Source organism: Taudactylus pleione, unplaced genomic scaffold (assembly GCF_031769625.1).
Source record: "Taudactylus pleione unplaced genomic scaffold, aTauple2 ptg000042l, whole genome shotgun sequence".
Taxonomy (NCBI): domain Eukaryota; kingdom Metazoa; phylum Chordata; class Amphibia; order Anura; family Myobatrachidae; genus Taudactylus; species Taudactylus pleione.
In genome coordinates this window covers 1,759,164-1,780,457 of record NW_028284444.1, presented here as the reverse complement: position 1 = coordinate 1,780,457, position 21,294 = coordinate 1,759,164, and the positions used below count along the sequence as shown (strand labels likewise).

The 21,294-nt window shown below is 44.3% G+C and overlaps 1 protein-coding gene across 2 annotated transcripts in view; it reads right to left on the bottom strand.

The window, feature by feature from the left end:
* Positions 1-2,469: 2,469 nt before the first annotated feature.
* The window catches only part of TTLL10 (tubulin tyrosine ligase like 10), a 133,919-nt gene continuing 115,094 nt past the window's right edge, over positions 2,470-21,294 (bottom strand). For both annotated transcript variants that reach the window (XM_088460081.1, XM_088460090.1), the window contains exons 7-11: positions 20,118-20,289; positions 8,378-8,518; positions 7,817-7,933; positions 6,190-6,283; positions 2,470-3,635 (exon numbers count right to left, since the gene is read on the bottom strand). In XM_088460081.1, coding sequence (XP_088316207.1) covers positions 2,932-3,635; positions 6,190-6,283; positions 7,817-7,933; positions 8,378-8,518; positions 20,118-20,289 — 1,228 coding nt within the window. In that variant the 3' untranslated portion in view covers positions 2,470-2,931. The remainder of the gene's footprint in view (positions 3,636-6,189; positions 6,284-7,816; positions 7,934-8,377; positions 8,519-20,117; positions 20,290-21,294) is intronic.

Here is a 21,294-nt window from a genome sequence, read left to right as displayed (position 1 = left end):
AATCCCAGCAGTCGGGATGCCGCTGATCAGAATTCCGATAGTGGCATCCAGACAGCCAGAATCCCGACACCAAGGGAGCAAAGTGTAAGTATTTTCCCTACCCTAACCCTTCCTCCCCGGTGCCTAATGCTAACCTACTCCCTTAGTGCCTAAGCCTAATCTGCACCCTAAACCTAACACCCCCTCCCCGGTGCCTAAACATAATCTTCCCCTCCATGCACCCTAAATCTAACACCCCCGCCCCGGTGCCTAAACCTAACCTCCCCCTCCCCGCACCCTAATCCTAAAACTCCCTCCCCAGTGCTTAACCCTAACCCTCCCCCTAGTGCCTAACCCTAACCCCGCTACCTAACCCTAACCTCCCCCTAACACCCCGATACTTAACTTCGGAATGCTGACTGTCTGGATACTGGTGCCAGGATTCCAACCTGCCGGTATTTAGACCGACAGCATGCAGCACGCCGGGATGCCGACTACATCCCCTCCTGGTGCACTCTGAGCAATGTAAAAATAAAAAAGGTCATACAGATAAGCTACGTGGGATTCCATTAGGACAATGGCCAGAGCCAAACCTAATGTCATGAAAAACAGCACACTCACTTTATCTTACCATCTAATTAAGTTATCAAACTGTTATATAATATAGACACTTCATTGATGTTAATATCTGTGACTGTGCGCCGCAGCATGCCCCTAGTCTTCTTAAACCAATGCAACACCATGGGAACCGCCACCAGTCGACTGTAACTAGATAACACACTGTGGTGGGAAGAAAATGGACACAGCCTCTGTTATATAACACTTTAGGGGAGGATTGTACCAAACAATGTATTTCCACAGGGAACCACATACCAAACAACATTAGCTCCAGTGGCCACCAAAGGGGTTAATACTTTACTGGGCTTCTTCTGGACACTTCTAGGCCCTCTTCTGGCTCACTGTAATCCACAGAAATCCCATGATACAAACCCCATTTTGAGTTGTGTACATCTAGATGCCAGGGCCATAAAGACATTCCTGCTGTATCACAACAGAGGAGGTGGCCATTATACCTGTTGTTCCCTGGTGTGTTGGAGTGGAGTATATGCAGAGGGACAGTGAACACAAAAGGAAGAAAAGGCATGATTGGAAGCTCCTGTATTCTTTGGAGAGCAGTGACATTCTGACAAGAGAGAAGTAGATACCTACTATGCTTGGGCATATTGAGAGGAGGTTAGAGTGTATGTGTTGCTGACATGAGAACATGGTGCAATCTATCTTGGTGCAAGAAAGCTGCAAGAGGTCAAGTGTTGCTGAGACCTGTAGAGCCTACAAAATAAAAAAATATTTTTTGTTTCACATCAGAGTTGCTGCAACGCGTTTCACAAATACGATCCCCTTTCTTAGTCATTCCAAGTACCTGAGGAAGAGAATGTGAGGCAATTTTTATTTTATGCTTTATTTTTGTTTATACCTATCAACCATTTTTACTTCATATATGCTATTATTGTGCGTTGCTGTGAAACATTGCATTATACAAAGATTATCCATCATGAAGAGAGTCATTCTTCAGGACAATGGTTGTAACTTTGTCTGCACTGTGAAATATACTGTAACTACAGATTTAAAATTTTTAAATGCTATTACTGGATGAACATTCTTTTACATGTACTGTAGCTCATTGTTTTAGTGAGTAAAGGAATCGGTCCACCCGAACCTTTTGGTTGAAGCGCAACAGTTTCTCCACTGGGTTCCAAAATCCATAAACCACTATTGGAAACTGAACCCAGATTACACTAAAGGTTTATTTATCTAAAAGGTTATCTACCATCTAAGGGCCTGATTCAGTAAGGAACGCAGTTGCTAATACGCACGTAATCGGTCGATTATCTGTAGAACTGCAAGTGCATGGGCCTCCCTACGAAGTGTTCTTGTCAAAACCGCTACATTAGTGGCCATTTGGAACTTGCGAGCAATGGTATGCATTTCGCTTGCGCGGGGGTGTCCAATCACTTTTGTCTACATAGTGTATGGCTCCTGTGGAAATATAGGTTGTGAATGGACCAGCGTGTGGTTTTTTGGGAAACTAGGGAAACAGGTATGGAACAGGTGGGAAAGAATTTGGTATGAGTGGACTTGGGTGTGGCCTAGCTAGAAAATGGCAGGTACAGTAGAAATGAATATAGCAGGGTTTACTGGTGTGTGCTTTGCAGGGAGAATTCTATGGCAAATGTGGAAATAAAAATGGTGTGAGTGAACCAAATTGTAGGTTTCTGGGAAGATGGAATGGTCTACATGGACATTAACATACATTAGTATGGGTATGCCAGGATTTGGTTTGAGCCGATCCATTTCTGAGAGTTGTAATTTGAGAATGTTATGAGACATATGCAATTCTTTGAAATATACCAATTAATCTTCCCAAGCTAATGTTTTTGTTATTTATTACAATCTACAACCATAAAAACATAAGTAGATTGAATTGTGCTTTTTAACTGTAAACATAGTAATATTGGGTAAACAGCTAAATAAATTGTAGCTTCACTGTGTTAAACACATTAACAGCACCAATAATTGTAGAATTATATTTGTTCAATTATTTAAAAATGTATGTTTGTAAAATACAATTCCTGTCCATAAAAATACAGAACATGTCTAAATATATATTACACCTTTGACCACAACATTGTGTCCAAATTAATTACACTGGAAAAAGTAACACTTTAAGAACAGCCCTGAAAATGTTCTGGTAACACAAAACAGCTTTTACCTAAATTAGTCTTGACACACTTATGAATTACCAGACTATTTAGAGCATCACAGATGTGATCTGTCTATTTGGCTTTTCACAACTTTAATGGTGTCAATGTGAGCCCTGAGAATTAGTGAACAACACAATTCGGAAACCTGTTCTGCAGAAGGAATTCTGATTTTATTCCATTCCTATGGGGCTCATTCCTCATTTGATTTCAAATGTTCCTGTTCAATGTTCTGTGTGTCTTCAAGACAATTAAGTTCACTGGTTTCCTTATGCTCAGGGCAGAAACCTATGTTTAAGAGATAAGATATCTGGCTTGGGCCGATGACAGCATTGGTGTATATTGGTGCACAGAATGAGCTTCTTTTGGTGTACTGGGAGTTTTTATTGCCAATGACCCGAAATTTCTGAGGACCTGAAAAGGAGATTTTGGCTACAGGACTTGGCTGCTCAATTTTCCCTTTTGTTTGTCCCATGTCAGTTACAAAGTTATGTTGAGTTTTATCAAAATTCTTAGAAGTGGTCTCATTTCTGGCTTTGTGTTTGATTGACCGGAGAGTAAAACCATCATAGAGTCCTGTCATAGTAACAGGGGATACTGCTAAAGTTGCTCTCTGCGGAGACCTTGAGATGGGTGGTTTAGCTATAATGAGGCTGCCACTGTCTTTAGAAGCTTTAAACGATTTATGTGACTTTTCCACATTTTTCACAGGTCCATTAAGGCATTCAGATGGCACTGTTTTGTCCATCTTAACAGGGCTGATGCTTCGAGGCCAATTGAATTTTATGGTCTGCTCATTATTCTCCCCATTGTATAGCAGTACAAACTTGCTCTGCGTATTCAGGGGAATAGTGCGTTGGCCTTTAGAGCTTTTGTTGAAGATTTCAAGAGCCAAATCTGCAAAAACAGGAGAACAGTTGAATTTCATCAGATGCCTATAGTGGGGGATTTGCGTGACATGAAAACTTACAACTGTGTGAACTTTGCTAGCCTATAAGATGTATGGGAAACACTTTTTTTCTGATACTAAATTGATTGTGCATCTGTTCTACTCACAAACACATAAAGAGTTTTGGCAATTATCGGCAAGGTTTTGTGGATTCGTTGAAAGACCTGTGAGCTGCTAGTTAGATCAACCACAAAAAATCACAGTACACAGATTTCTTTATAGTTTATGAAATACTGTAACATCACAGGTAAAATGAAAGGAAGAACATTATGCATCAATAGCTGCTACTGAAATAATTGGTGGAAGAGTTTTAGGGCGTTATTTAATAAACTCAAATACAACTTCTCTCCAGCATTTTAGCTGGAGAAAGTTATAGTTTTCTCTTTCATTCATAATGCTGAGCCTCCATTGGATTTAATGGGACTGTGCAGGAACAGTATTTATATAGATTTTTTGATAAACATAACACCATGTCTGGCCAGAGTTATGTGTCTTTTTAACTGATGAAGTGAAGAAAAGCAGGGAAGAGGCACTCTTTTACTGCTTTTCTCCAGTCCCCTGGCCGGCTCTCTGCGCCCCCTGGCAGGCTCTCTGCACCCCCTGGCCGTCTCTGCTCCCCCGGCCTACTCTCAGTCAGCATCCGATGCAATTACTAAACTGGTACATCCACAGTGGCATTAAAAAGACTTATTTTGCTTATACTAAAGAAGCAAACCATCTCCTCGCCTGGACAGCCCTTTTTCAGATCTTTTTCCCCGGCAGCTAATTTAATGGAAAAAAACATTTGTTGATAAGCTGCAATTATTATATAGTTTTATTAGCAGTTTTTACTAAATAGACTTAGCACTAAAAGCTAAGGTCCATCCTGGCAAGTTCCAGTGAAATACTCCTTCCTCAGCGACAAGGTTTCTTCTCACTTCCTGTCAGCCAAATGAAAGCTTTCTGTCTCTGTCTAGACTCTAATCTGTATTGAGCATGTGCATTGAGTGGTATGTGCTTGCTCACATCACAGGTATTGGATGGAAATACCTCTGTAGGCTGTAGATGTGCCTAACTGGCACACCCTACCCCAGTGTCTGCTCACCCACCCCCAATTAGAGAGTACTGCTTTCTCTGGGCAGGGCTGGATGAGGTCAGTGTTAGACTGGCCTAGCAGGGAATCAGTGATATCTCTGGTGGGGCCCCACTGCCTGAGAGTCCCGCCTCCTACCCGTGAGGCACAAACTGGTCACTGCTCATCTGCTCCCTGACCATTTCAAGATTGCTGCAAATTGATATTGCCACCATAAGATTAGATTATGTCTATGTCACTGCAAAGATGAGCAAGAGAAGACAGAATAGAAAGTAATAGGTAAGTAACCCAAATCAGCAGATGGAGGGAACAGTGGAGGGGCGGTGCCATTGAGTGGAGAGAGCCTTGAAAGGGGTGTGGAAATACGGAATGAAGAGTACCGGAGAGGAAAGAAGCGTGTATGTTTGTGTGATGGCCATTGTACCATCAGTGTTCGTTGGTTTTAAACCATGGTAGAGAACTGAGTGCTGCCGCATGTGTAGACCTCGGCCATCAGACCACTGCCACCAATGTTTTCTCAACAGCGGGTGCAGGCATCAATGGTGCAGCATCATTGTCATGCCATCGATGGCAAAAACACAGACGATTGATGGTGCAAAACCATCGATGGTCGATAGCCATCCCTAACACACAGGGATTGTTCCATCCTGGTTATGGGTAAGTGCTCGGAAATACTGCATGAAATTACATTTTGAGAAGAGCAGAGGCAGTATGTGCTCGGTGTCGGGCTGGTATGGGGGCATTTGTGGGGTGCTTTACTTCACTTTTTATTTCAGTTCTTTATTTCAGTTTTTTATCTGAATACAAATAATGGGGCAGATGTATGAAGCTCTGAGAAGAGATAAAGTGCAGAGTGATAAATGACCAACCAAACAGCTTTCATCTGTCATTTTTCAAACACAGCCTGTAACATGACAGTTAGGAGCTGAGTGGCTGATCGTTTATCAAGCTCTAATTTATCACTTTCCAGAGCTTCATACATCTGGCCCAATAAGAGTGAGTGACGGTGAGAAGTGCAAACAGTAAGGGGATGGACATGTGAAGGGTCAGGGTTTGATGCAGAAAGCAGGCTGGGATGCTGATTACATCCCGGTGGGGAGATGCCATCTGCACTGTGTATACAGGACATTACATTTAGAAAATAAAATTTCCTACATGAATAAAATACAAATAATAGTGACCAGCTAAATAAAAAATCTGTCTCACCAGAGTGATTGCTGTTGTCAGAGGAGGGAAGAAAATCCAGCAGCCCGATGTGGAGAAAAGCTTTCTAACCAGAGAGAGAATTCCTAGCTCATTTATTGATTGATAAATTGCAGCAAGCAACTCCTTCCAACCTCCCTCCTTAACTCAGAACAGTACAACGTTAAAGCTTCAACTACTTATTCTTCATAAATAAATAGAGCCCTTATCATACATAAGTAACCTACCAAGAGTTTCATTGACCACACTTGGAATGACTTCTTTTAGCACCTCACAGTTGGTGTGCAGGGCAGGATTGCAGTTCATCTCTAGTAGCCAAACCTGGGAAAACAAGTTGGATGTGTGACGTCTGTGTTTGATGCCATAATCTTTCTCTACCAGATTCACAGACACCTTATATAATCATGTGCTGCTGTTAATGTTTACACTGGGTACTTGTTAACTTTGCTGATTCAGCAGCATACGCAAATGCAATCGCCTATGGATCGCAGTTGCTAAAATATGCTAATGGCTGCTGACATAAAGACTGCTGCCTTCTCATATCCGTCCAATGTTGTTCTTCTGAGCAAACATCGGTACTATCGATGCACATCAGCCAGTCACGCAGCATTTACAACAAGTCTGACCACCTGCAAACACTTCAAGCCTCCTTGCAGGCAGAGAGCTATCATGCTGCGTATGCAATCACAGTGGCTAATTTATGCACGTCTGTGAAACGGCGTTCAAACGGACAGCCACGTCTGCATTCTTCTGACCACCCCAACCCCGTTACCCTCCCCAAACGCTGACAGCCTGTCACTCAGTTTGCGATGGATTCCTCTGTGCGTCCATAATCACACTGCGATCGCTACACACGCACAGTGTGGATTATAAGCATGCGCAATGGCAAACAACCGGTCGATCTGTGTTTACTGCTGTATCAGGCCATTAGTCCTTCCTGCCTGCCAAGTAGTGGACATACATGAGTTATTTGTGTTTAAATAGTCTGTGCTGCTGCTGACATCCTAATGTCCTGATTGCTTCTAGGACGTTCTTGGCCCAACCAATTAATCTCCTTCACATCCATTTGTCCCTTTTTAAAAAAATGAATACAATAGGTGCTCTGACCCTTGCTAAACACAATTGAAAAGGTCAAATGAAATAGTGAGTGTGATTGCTGTAAATTAATCAACTCATTAAAACAAGGTCTAGAGCTCTCTATGGCACTGCAGAAATGTGTGGCTCCTTATATATAAATGTAATAATAATAATAAAAAGTAAATGTTTTTCTCAACTAATTTGAGCCCAGGCATGATTGTCTCTTTACTAAGCCGCATAATGTGCCCCTCCAATGTAAATGCTGTATTGGGAGGTAAGGAGCTTATTTGTGCATAAATACTCCCATGTTTATGATTAGAGTGTAGCACTGCAGATCGGAAAGGGTGAGCATTACAGGCTGCATTGATCCTTCCACATTGTCTGTCATAGGGAAGGAAAAAAGAGGCACGGAGACCACATGCCCACGTAACATATAGGAGCTGAATTTAGGTCACCAGGGATTTGTCACAGCTGCAACTATCCGACCACTGTTGATGCATATCATCTTGACTATTAAAGGCAACTCATGAATATGATGGCCATTTATACTCACAAACCTTATTATATATGTAATGCAATTCTGTATAATTATACACCATATCAACGATGTGAATACTTTAGGAAGGCTCTTTATGTTTGACCAGATGCCCATTATTTATTTTTTGTATAATTCATTAATTTGAAGCTATTCTATGCTGATTATTCTGCTACATCAAATCATTTTCCTTATGTAAAACTGAAAGAAGATCTGGGATACAGTTTGTATTTATGCAATACCTTGAAATCTTCATCGATCAGGAAGTCACAGCCAATGAGATCGAAGAACCCCCGTCGGGACTCCAGCTTTGATTTCACACTCAGGAAGCTATGTATAATTATCTGCTGCATCCTTCTCTGTCAGAGACAGGAAGACGATGACACAACATAAAGATAATCACCAGCATCCCTACACAACAGCACTTCCTGCATCCACTGGGAGATGGATATAACATTTAATGCATGTAGCATTGTATGTCCTACAATCCCCATTCACTGTTACCTATGCTGACCCAGATCTTCACCTGGCAGAGAATAGTTAGCAGCACACAATGCAATTCTTAACCGGGTGGGGATGTCTTTGAAGACTGACAGACAAATATTCTTTATGCAAGATAAGGGTATTGGCCTAGACTACATAGCAGCATATAATGCATAAAAATGAAAAATAAATAATTTTGTGTGAGATTTTACACATATTTAGTTTTAGTGTTGAAAAAAAAAGATTTGGAGACAGTACAGCTTACGTTACATACAGTATATTTATACTACAATGTCATTACACACATGGCTTTGTCCTACCGTAAAGACGTTCAGTACCCAGTCTTGGGGTAAACCCCTAGCTGGAGCATACAACTCATTGACATAGGTGTTGAATCTTTCCATTCCCCAGACTGTTTCCTCTTTCAGCTCATTATAAAGTGGGTTTTTCTTCTGCATGTACTGAAAAGCAAAAAAAAGTTATAAACTTACACAACTTTGCTACAACAGTCTACCCTAACAAACAATCAACATAAAATAAATAAAACATTATAACAAGGCCTGGATATAAAGTTTAAAATTGCCTTCCTCAGATTACAGTGTACAATACAACATATGATACATACAGGGCCGGATTAAGGTCTGTGGGGGCCCCTGGGCAGCAAACTTGACGGGGGGCCCTATCAGTGATCCATATATATATATATATACATACACACACACACACACACACACATATATATAGCTTCCTTTATATGTCCTGATGAAAAGGCTTTCAGCCTTGAAACGTTGACACATGGATATTGATATGTCGTTGAATTAATACACGTTGATTTGTATCATCTATTGGAGTGCCGCCTTCCTTTGTTGTGTGCTGGGTACATACCCATGCCAGAAGGATCTTTTTGTATATATATATGTATATATATATATATATATATATATATATACATACACATATATACAGTATATGTGTGTATATATATATATGTATATATATATATATATCTACACATACATGCACACACATACATGTATATACACACAACACATACACGATGTGTGTATAATATATATATTTCATGTAATATTGTGCCCCACAACCAGCAGCACCACACATATATAAAAAAAAAAAAAAAAAACATTAATTGACTCACCCTCCAGCTTCCAGGCACCAGGCCAAGGCAATCACACAGCAGCAGACCCGGGGCAGCAGTTGCAGCTCCTGTATTCTTTTAACCTCTGCGGGAAACAGCTAGAGCCGACCCTGATGTCTTCAGAGGAGGCTGTTGAGGAAGTGGGGCACCGCAGCGGAGACAGCTAAATGCTGTACTCCGCCGGTCTTAATAGGGGAAGGGCAGTAGTGGCAGGGGACAGGGTGTGGGGGCCCCCTATGTGTGGGGGCCCCTGGACGACCGCCCCTGTCGCCCTGCCTATAATCCGGCCCTGGATACATATAGGGTAATGTATAGTCATACTTTGCAATATTTTAAAATTCCCAGAGACTCTTTGCTGTATACAGGTGAATCTGTTTGTGTTGTGTGTAAAATTCCTTCTAATAACAAATGAAACTATACCTACCCAACATTACCAGTCCACAGGGGCATCTTAAGAGAGGAGGGGGCCTGTGTGCACTCCCTGTGCGGGGCCCCTCCTCTCTCCCCGGTTGCCGGCGGCTGGCCTGCCACCGGAGCATTAGTAGACTCCGGGCACACTCTACTGCGTGTGCACAGAACGCCGGAAAAATGTCCGCGGCCATTTTCCGGTGTTCTGTGCATGCGCAGTAGACTCTGGGCACTAGAGTATGCCCGGAGTCTACTGTGCATATGCAGAACACCGGAAAAATGGCCGTGGTGGTTATTTTCCAGTATTCTGACCAGCTCTGACACCCAACGCGGGACCACGGACAGGTTCGTTTAAACTGATATGGGTGCAGGGTGTGCGGTGCGGGGCCCCCCTGGACCCGGGGTCCAGTGTGCCCCGCACACACTGCACCCATTATAGATACGCTACTGCCAAGCCACTGGATATGATACTAATAGAATTCCATTACACGCAATAAAAAAAATGAAAACAAACCTACTTATCTTGACCTGAGCACTGGATATGATGATAATACAATTCTACCTTACTTATACAGACATAGGAAATGACCCCTGCTCATCATTACCTGACCACTGGACTGATCATAATGCAATTCTATTGCACTCTATAATATGATCTATACAGATATGAGACACTGCACCTACCTAGCATGAAGTGACTACTACACATGGTAATAACAAAATTATCATACATTTCTACAGACACTGACTATTACATGGATGGCATGCCCAATGGATATGTTTAATTTCAATACAAAAAACTCTATCACACTCTTCAATGAAATACTGTAGGCCACTAAACCTATCCAACAAGACCTGATTGTTGGATACTTATATTAATCTATACAGGCATATGAGCATACACCTAACCCAGCATAACTTGATCACTGGACCTGATTATAATACAATCCTATAATATTATGTAAAACCTTTGGTCTGTATGTACTGTGGTTATTTTAATAGTTTCTTTACAGATGAAAAACAGATGCCAGCGAACCCTTAATGTCCAGGCATGCTGGCTATTATTGTTCCACAGGTGCTGTATGGTGGGGCTGACCTACTGTTACTTGTAGTCCGCCTGAAACAAACAATGGGCCTGATTCAGACCCACTCGCGAGCGGCTGTACGCTCGCAAGTGGGTCGATGGTCTGCACTGAGCATGCGCACGACGGAGGGAGCTCCGTCGTGCGCATGCGCCAGACACGACGAGCAAAGGACTTTCCTTCGCTCGTTGTGTCCGATCAAAGGGGGCGTGCTGTCAATGTTGATTGACAGCACGCCCCCTTTGGTGGGCGTGCCGGGGGCGTGCCTCCCTGACGGGGGCGTTCCCACGGGAACGCCTCCCGTCAGAAGCCGGCCCACTGACATCACTAGTGATGTCAGTGGGAGTGATTTTGGCTCTGATAGAGCCAAAATCACTCCGGAGCTTGCGGTTGAAAACCTCAACCGCAGGCTCCGGCTCGCAATTTCGATGGTCGCGATGGTCACGACCATCGCGGCCATCAAAATGCACGCTTGTATAGCCTGTGGGTGGTGACCCACAGCTATACGAGCGTCCAGGAGGACGCTCCATGAAAAAGGAGCCCGGCCCTCATGCAGAGCGTGCGCTCTGCTCAGAGCGTACGGCTCTGAATGAGGGCCAAATATTAGTAACCATTCTTTCACCATTAACCCTGCACCCACTGCCACCAGGGGGAGGGGAATAGCCCTAGGCTTTCAGGCTAGGGTTGGTAGTTCCTCAGGAGTCCAGACTTTCTGAGGAATTCCAGTCCTGTGCAGTCCAGTTTGGGGCTGGTTGCCGCTATGGCAGGAGGACTCCATGCTGTGTGTCTCCCTGTAATAGCGTCAGCCCACCGGTTGGTTCAGTCCTGGCCTGGTTATTGGAAAAAGAGGGAACCCCACAATGCAATAGCGTCAACCTCCCGGCTAGTTCAGCCCAGCGTTGATTACTGGAAAAAGGGGGGACCCAACAATGCAATAGCATCAGCCACCCTGGCTAGTTCAGCCCGGTGCTGGTTACTGGAAAAAGGGGGAACCCAACGATGCAATAGCATCAGCCCCCTGGCTAGTTCAGCCCGGTGTAGGTTATTGGAAAAAGGGGGAACCCAACAATGCAATAGCACCAGCCCCCCCGGCTAGTTCAGCCCAGTGCTGGTTATTGGAAAAAGGAGGAACCCTGCAACACAATAGCGTCAGCCTTACAGTATAAGTATATATCCAAATCGTTAGATTCATAAAATAAATGACCCAAAGTCTCAGTATAGTAATATACTACTGTAATATGAAATTTATTGGTGATAAAATCTACTAAAAGGAATCTTTGGATTTAATAACGATTAGGCAGGTTCATTGATATAAAATTTGTACACTTACTAAAAAAATATACAAAATTTGTAAATATGTGTATCAATTCATTAAAAACCGTATCTGTAGTGCAAACACCTAATACCGGTATACAAAACATATGAAATTACCACATGACAACATATATCAAGTTAACATAAAAATGTCACAATGGTACAACATATAACATAAAATCCAGAATGTATGGATAACTTTTGTGTATACTGGAATAACCCCACTTATAATAATGTCTTTCAGGGGATAATGTCCTTATGTACAAATATCAAAATATCAGGTCGTGATAGGCTTAGTGCCTCTAAGACTGGTCAGCCTCAGAGGTAGATTTATATCTCATGGAGCCCTAAGCAAGACACCAATTTGGGGCCCCCTTCCTCAAACAATCCAGAACACTATACTTTCGCTCCTGATTTCCCTTACATTTGTAGTATTTTTTCCTCCTTATATTCAACTTTTTAAAGCTTTAAACATTAAGGGTGCCGTGAAAATAAAATGCTGATACTCTAGGGTGCCGTGATTCAAAAAGGTATGGGAACTGCCTTATAGGTAAAATGTAAATGCCGGCTGCAGGGCCTGATTCAGAGATGGATGGAATTACCGAACCACACACAAGCGGCTGTGCATTTCCGTCCATCTGAAATGCAAATGCAGCCGGAGGCATCTGCAATCCCAGCGCTGGGACCGAAGTCGCAACCTGGGATCACCTTCGTGACCATCGGACTCTAAGATGGAGGAATGAGGACTGTGCATGCGCAGTTCTTTAACAATTGGAGATCTGCTCCTATAATTTCTTTACTACTAAAGGCTGAGCTGCAACAAGGAGCAAAACCTCGCAGCCATCCATCGCCCCAGCAGACATTCATTTGCAGCATATACCACAGACACAGACATGATTTGACAGAAAAACGTACAACTCTGTATTGCCAGCAGATTTGTGTGCATACCTCCCAGATTTGCTGCGAAAATATGCTAATGACTGCTATCCCAGTGCCGTCACACTGCCAGCATAGAGATTCCCACCCACTATCGCTATCTCACATCTGTACTACCTTGCAATACTGTGTATACATCAGGAACATCGAGTAACATCGGCCCCTCATGCAGAATTACAGCAGGTCTGACCTTACTCAGAAATTGCTAACCTCGTCGCACGCAGTGAGTACTTAAGCTGCGTATGCTGTTGCAGTGGCTAATTTATGCACGCCCATGCAATGGCGTTGAGATGGGCACACCTGCGTGCCACCTCACCCAAACGCTGACCTGATGTTACTCACTCTGCAATGGTTTTGAATCTGCACGAGTGACCGCAGGGCAATCGCGATGCTAACTCACGCACTGCGATGCATGCGCAGTACGCAACAATCGGCCGTCTGCGTACGCTATCGCAATAGCGATCCATGCTGAATCAGGCCCTTACTTCGGAGTTGGGTCGTGGCTAACTGACTTGTCTCCTTAGAATATGATCATTTTGATATGGCGCAGCTAGCAAAATGTGTTGAGTGTTGCCAGTTTATATTTCACAAATTGTTACCAAATTCTTTTTTGTACACAGTAAATGTAAAATAATTTTTCTATGATTGGGAGAGCTACACTAATGCAGCGTAAATAATGACTTGCATTTTCATTATACACCCCCCCCTCCTTCCCACAGTTGTCATTGAATCCTAATGTTGTGTCATAGAACATACACATACCTCCCAACTGGCATTCAGCGGGAGTCCCGTTTTTCTGGGACTGTCCCACACACGGGCCACACAGTCACGTGGTGGGGGGGAGAGTTGGGGGGAGCACAAACCACAGACAAGAAGAGGTAGAACAGATGCTGTGCCCATGCACATGGCATCTGTTCACAAGTGTAAGGAGATCCTGGGAGCTGGCACACCCCCACAGTGATTTAAACGGGGGTGCATTTAGGCTCCACCCCTTTCAAATGCCCTGTCCCTTATACGGAAAGCACCACCCATTTTCGTTGGGACCTGTCCCTTTAAGATACTAAAATGTAGGGAGGTATGCATACATGTCAGTGTGTCATCACACACACTCCCTCCCCTGTGGCCCCCCTCCCCAAAAAATAATTTCCTAAACACCCCCTCCACCCGCGACCCCCTCCCCGTAAATTTCTTAAACAGCAGGACTACAATTCACCCGAACAGTGACACTCACCTTCAGGGGCTGGCTGGCAACTTTTAGCCTGGGGGACAAATGCATGCAGGCGGAGGAGTAGCGTGTCCGAAGAATATGCGTGCTACGCCCCCCCCCTCCACTGTTCCAGGGAGGAGGTGGGTCCATATGGGATTAATGTAAGGTAAAAATAAAGATTAGGGCAGCCCCCTGTCGTAGTGCCCATATGCAGTGCCCCCGTGCGCCACAGGTGAGAACACCCTTATGCAGGCCTCCAGTAGTGCCCCCAGTAGTAGTCCCCCCCCTTGTAGTGCCCCCAGTAGTAGTAGTCCCCCCCCTTTGTAGTGCTCCCAGTAGTAGTAGTCCCCCCCTTTGTAGTGCCCCCATTAGTAGTAGTCCCCCCCTTGTAGTGCCCCCAGTAGTAGTAGTTCCCCCCTGTAGTGCCCCCCAGTAGTATTCCCCCCCTTGTAGTGTCCCCAGTAATAGTCCCCCCCTTGTAGTGTCCCCAGTAGTAGTAGTCCCCAGTAGTAGTAGTTCCCCACCCCCCTTGTAGTGCCCCCAGTAGAAGTAGTAGTAGTCCCCTTATAGTGCCCCCAGTAGTAGTAGTCCCCAGTACTAGTAGTCCCCTCCCCCTTGTAGTGCCCCCAGCAGTAGTCCCCACTTGTAGTGCCCACAGTAGTAGTCCCCCCCTTGTAGTGCCCCCAGTAGTTGTAGTCCCCCAACCCCCTTGTAATGCCCCCAGTAGTAGTAGTCCCCCCTTTGTAGTGCCCCCAGTAGTGCCAGACACCCCCCCCAGTAGACACACGTAATATAAAAAACAAAATAAAAAAAGAAACACTTACCTGAATCCCCGCTCCCACCGCCGCCATCTGCTCCTCCGTCTGTCCTTCTGGGCCGGGCCGCTCTGCATTATGGGAGAGATGTCATATGACATCATGACGTCTCTCCCATTGCCCATTGCGGGAGCCAGAAGATGGAGCGGCTCCCGCAGTGGGAGCAGCAGCAGCTAATGAGAGTCTGACAGACTCTCATTGGCTGCTGCTTACAACAAACATACAGCTGCCGGAGCCGGCGGCTGTGTGTTTGTCAGTGTAGCGCTGACCGAACTCCGTCCGGTCAGCGCTACACATGCGGTGCAGTCTGTGTCACAGTGACACAGACTGCACCGGCCCGCGGCCCGCATGACGCTGCGGCCCGGGGGGCACATGGCACCCTGCCCCCCGGCCCAGCCCGCCACTGCTCCCCTTCTATTTTCTCTAGACTGCAGACAACTTCTAACTTCTCTGGTTCTCTTAGCACAACACACTGGTGCAGGGGAGAAGAGAGTGACAGAGCAGCATCCGGCAGCTGTCCACTCAATGTGCTGACAGTCTGCCAGGGCCTGAACTATATAGCACACTTCAATTATACAGCCCTGTCAGCGGGCCCTAAGCGGCAGCCTGTGTTGCCTAGTGGTAAATCTGCTACTGGTCAGCCTTAGTTCCCTTGATCTCCAGGTTCCATCTGGCTACTGATGTACAGGCACTGTGGTCACGCAGGTGTATTCAGTAAGCCGGGTGTGCGTGTTCTGCTATGGTGGTATCAGGGCCGAAACTAGGATATCTGTCACCCGGTGCAAGGCAGCAATTTTGCGCCCCCCTCCCTTCCCGTACCTGGATTTTGTCCTTGCTCCTCCATAAGGTAGTGCATTACTCAGACGTCCCTGGTTCCATGCTCGTTGCCATGGGGTTCCATGCTCGTTTCCAGGGGGGTTTATGCTCGTTGCCAGGGGGGTTTGAAGGGAGAAGATGCAGCTCTCAACATCCTCTCCCTGCAGCGCCAGCGTTCCCGGCACTTCCGGGAACGCTGTGTGCATTGCGCTCTGCTAACAGACACTAGAGGTCCAGTAGGACCTCTAGCATCTGTCTCTTCCTTGGCGGCGGACATTTTTTGATGCCCGTTTTCAGCAGAGTCCATGCGGATGGCTAGTCCGCATGGAATCTGCTGAAAACGGCCATCCAAAAATGGCCGCCGCCAAGGAAGAGACAGACACTAGAGGTCCAGTAAGGACCTCTAGCATTAGTCTCCTCTTCGGCGGCGGCCATGTTCAGATGGCAGAGTCTGCATTTTCACCCCCCCCGCAATTCCCTCCCGTTGCACGTGCACCTCTAGCCCCCCCTAGTTGCGGCCCTGGTGGTATGTATATTGGAAAAAGGGGGAATCACACAACATTTTTCCCCTATATTTTCTAGTACCAACCCAGGCTGAGAGGTCTGGAGCTGGTTATTGGTTTGGAGGGGGGGGTCCCACACAGTTCGACATTTATTTATTAAGTGCCTACATTTTAACTGTTGAACCTATAACACTGTTGACATTTTGAATGTCTGTATTTTGACCATGTCGACGATATGACTGTCAACATTTTGGTGTATAAGTTTTTACTAAGATTTGACGACATTCCAGCTTGGACAATCTGTGGTTCTCCAGGTGTTGGGAAACTACAATCCCCAGAATGCTCTGCCAGCTGGTAACTGCCGGGGCTTGCACATACACTACCGTTCAAAAGTTTGGCTTCACCCAGACAATTTCGTGTTTTACTTGAAAACTGACTTTTATTTATCAAATGAGTTGCAAAATGAATAGAACATATAGTCAATACATTGGCAAGGTTAGAAATAATGATTTTTATCTGAAATAATAATTTTGTCCTTCAAACTTTGTTTTCGTCAAAGAATGCTCCTTTTGCAGCAATTACAGCATTGCAGACCTTTGGCATTCTAGCTGTCAATTTGTTGAGGTAATCTGAAGAAATTTCGCCCTACGCTTCCTGAAGCACCTTACACAAGTTGGATTGGCTTGATGGGCACTTCTTGTGTACCATATGGTCAAGCTGCTCCCACAACAGCTCAATGGGGTTGAGATCTGGTGACTACGCTGGCCACTCCATTACAGACAGAATACCAGCTGCCTGCTTCTTCCCTAAATAGTTATTGCATAATTTGGAGGTGTGCTTTGGGTCATTGTCCTGTTGGAGGAGGAAATTGGATCCAATCAAGCGCTGTCCACAAAGTATGGCATGGCGTTGCAAAATGGAGTGATAGCCTTCCTTATTCAAAATCCCTTTTACCTTGTACAAATCTCCCTCTTTACCAGCACCAAGGCAGCCCCAGGCCATCACATTACCTCCACTATGCTTGACAGATGGCGTCAGGCACTCTTCTAGCATCTTTTCACTTATTCTGCGTCTCACAAATGTTCTTCTGTGTGATCCAAACACCTCAAACTTCGATTTGTTTGTCTTTAACACTTTTTTCCAATCTTCCTCTGTCCAATGTCTGTGTTCTTTTGCCAATATTAATCTTTTCCTTTTATTGGCAAGTCTCAGATATGGCTTTTTCTTTGCCACTCTGCCTAGAAGGCCAGCATCCCGGAGTCCCCTCTTCACTGTAGCCGTTGACACTGGCGTTTTGCGGGTACCATTTAATGAAGCTGTCAGTTGAGGACTTGTGAGGCGTCTATTTCTCAAACTAGAGACTCTAATGTACTTGTCTTCTTGCACAGTCGTGCACCGGGGCCTCCCACTTCTCCTTCTACTCTGGTTAGAGCCTGTTTGTGCTGTTTTCTGAAGGTAGTAGTACACACCGTTGTAGGAAATGTGCAGTTTCTTGGCAAGTTCTCGCATGGAATAGCCTTCATTTCTAAGAACAAGAATAGACTGTCGAGTTTCACATGAAAGTTCTCTTTTTCTGGCTATTTGGAGAGTATACAGTAGTGGAATTAATTAGGAAACAGAGAGAAGGGGATGGAGAGATAGAGTGGAAGAAAGAAAAGATAAGAGAGAGAGAAGGTTTTGATATACATTTACCAGCCACTGTCAGTGGTGAAGATGCAGGCTGTCACCAGTCAAGGCAGGCAGCATGTCGACAGGATCCGGGAGCAGGTCCCACACAGCATCCATGCAGACTCATGTGCTTTGTTCAGCACTCTATTCATCCAGACTGTGGCAGCCTTTACAATCAATCCTAAAAGCTAGTTGCAGCTCTGGTCAAAGTGTGAATAACAACTAAAATGGCTCTGAATACTTCGAAACATGTTGACTGGTCGCCTGGGAAGAGAGGCAAAGCCATGATGCTTCGTGAGGAAGGGTATACCTATGAAAAAATTGCAAAGAGGTTGGGCGGTGGGGCAACGAAGTCAGGTGTAAGGAAACTCTGCATAAGGGTTGCGAGCAGTGGATTGACGAAATTGGCCGCAAAAACTGGGAGAAATCCCACGCTTACAAAACAAGATGAGCACAGAATCTGTTGCCTGACCCTGCAGGACTGTCAAAGGTCTGCAAAAGCCATCAACAACATAATGAAAACATCTGGTGTCCAAGTTTGTGACCGAACCATACAAAAAAAATTTTGTGACAATGGTTTGCGAGCTAGGACCCCGATAATTAAGCCATATCTAAACCAGAAACAGAGGCAGAAACATATAGATTGGGCTCTGGCACACAATGAGTGGACAGAAAAAGACTGGGACAAGATTATTTAGAGCGACTAGACCAAAATCAGCATCTTTGGGAGTGATGGAGTGAAATTTGTTCTGCGTCTGCCTGGGGAAGATCTTTTGCCTGAGTGCACCACGGCAACTATGAAGCACACAGTGAGTGTGATGGTATGGGGCAGCATGGCCAGCCATTGTGTGGGATGTTTGGCTGCCGTTGATGGCAATATCAATGCCAAAATGTATCAAGAAGCCGTGCTGGAAGCGAAACTGTTGCCCACAAACGAGGATTTGTTCAAAATTGACCCATGGAAGTGTATCTTTCAGCAGGATGGAGCGCCATGCCACACTGCCAACAGTTCAATGAAGTGGTTCGGTGATCACCAAATCACTGTCTTGCCTTGGCTAGGAAATAGTCCGGATTTAAATCCGATAGAAAATCCTTGGTCAAGGCTTAAAGTGATGGTATCACGAAAAATATCCAAATAACAAGAGAGAGCAGGTCGAAGCCATAATCCAGGCCTGCTCCCACGTGATTTCATGTGAAGATCTGGGATGTCTGGTTCACTTGATGCCTCGACTAATGAAAGCTGTTCTTAAAAACAGAGGATATCCAATGAAATATGAATTTTATGTATTGCTGAAATTGCAAATTTTTTTTCCGTAATAACAGCATACCTGTAAAACTGTGGTTTTACTGAATTTTTCACTGGACCTTTGACAAATGACAACTTAAAAATAAATAGTAATGATTATACGCACATATACTTCAATTGGACTATAAATTATGTTATTATAATGTAAAAATAATGACTAAATGCAAAATTTTCAAAATTTCCTAAAAATGTCCAGAATTGATTCCACTAGTGTAATCGAACCCACAAATGTTATGCTCCAGATACTCAACTAACTCAAAGGAAGGCCAGTTTTATAGCTTCTTTAACGAGTAAACCCGTTTTCTAATTATCCATTAGTCTTCTAACGCGCTTAGCAAACACAATGTACCATTAGACCTGATGGTTGCGGAAATGGGCCTCTATACACCTATATAGATATCCCTTTAAAAAACAGACATTTGCAGCTAGTATAGTCATTTATCACATTAACAATGTATAGAGTGTATTTCTGCCTGGCAAGGCACTGAAAGATTGTTTCCTTCATACATTGACAAGTTATACAGTGTATAGTCACTGTATGAAACACCTGTGCGGCTGAAAGTTACTTGCCCTTATACTGCCATATAGCATGTCAGAAGGCTTCAGGAGAGGAAATAGATACAAGCATAACAGGACACAGCTGTCAAGTCATCATACCATCGCATTCCTCCACAGTCTCCAAGTTCAACAGCTATGAAATGAAATCAGTACAGTATATGTGGTATTTAGTTAACTTGTCCTATAGCATAGTACTGTATTTTACAACCATGGCATACATGCAAGATCAATGCAGAGAGTTTCATGGCATGTAGTATATAGCCTTACATTACAGCATATCACATACAGTACCTGGTTGGTCAGGTGACCTGTGAGGTCATCAGACTTTGGATCATAGGTGTTGCAGGTCAGACGGACATAGCCATGCCGAAAGAATACAAGATAGGGCACAGTAGAAGCTATGAGCAGGTAGGAACGAATATCAAACTTCTTCCCTTCCAGAAGCAAAGGGTTTGGAATATATCTGTAATACAAGAAGCCCATAACTTTAACTGATACTGTGTAGCAAACTATGTAGTCGGAAACATACATACAATAAACTATCTAAATATTTTTGCAACAAGTGTTAACATGCAACCACTTCAGCTATTTACACAACTTTTGAACCGTAACTGGCGCTGGGCAGGTCTAGCTGAATACAGGAGAACATCAACTTCATTGTTCAAGTTATAATTCATTTATTGTTATCTTTATTTATCCCTTTTCTAACATCTAAGCACCTCTCATCTCACAGTAACTGCTGCCTGTATCTGACAGGGCAGCCATTGTTCTCCAGTGGAAAGCACCAGGCAGGGAACTGAGAATCTTTCCTCGTCTTGTCATACAGTACCATGGGGAGGGCAGGGTGACCTGACACCTGCCTTGTATGGAAGAGTGACCGATTCTGCTACCACAAAAAAATATTAGAACATATCACAGATGCAATTAATCTGACACATGTAAACAGACGTCTCTTTTACATCTTAATTTATAACGGGCCTCTGCAAAGTGGCACTGAGTGCAGAAATTACCTTGCTCTGGGATCACAATGAGTGCATGTAACTTTCTACCATCTTGCTGTACTCTCCTCCATATCGGGTTCAAAACAGCTTTATTTGCAATGGAGTATGGCCCATGAGCTACACCATAGGCCCATGGTAGTTCTCATTCACCACTTACGTAACTGGTTCAAGATGGGCTATTAGTGTGTGAGGGGAGACTAGAAACTGTTTTGTCTCTTGATTCGGATTCTCATAAATGTGAAAGTAATATCTGGGATTCCCATGTGACCCAAAGTTTGGGCCACCAAATGGGGTGAATTAATTAGATATCTCCCAAGCCAATTCTGGCACAACAGTCCTGATGTCCCATCCCAGGATTGGTGCGGTTGTCCTGATTTGCTGGAAGGTGAGAGGAATTGCCATAAAAACACCATAAGAATGAAGTTTTATGTGCAAAATGGCAACAAGATACATGGCCTATCATAATG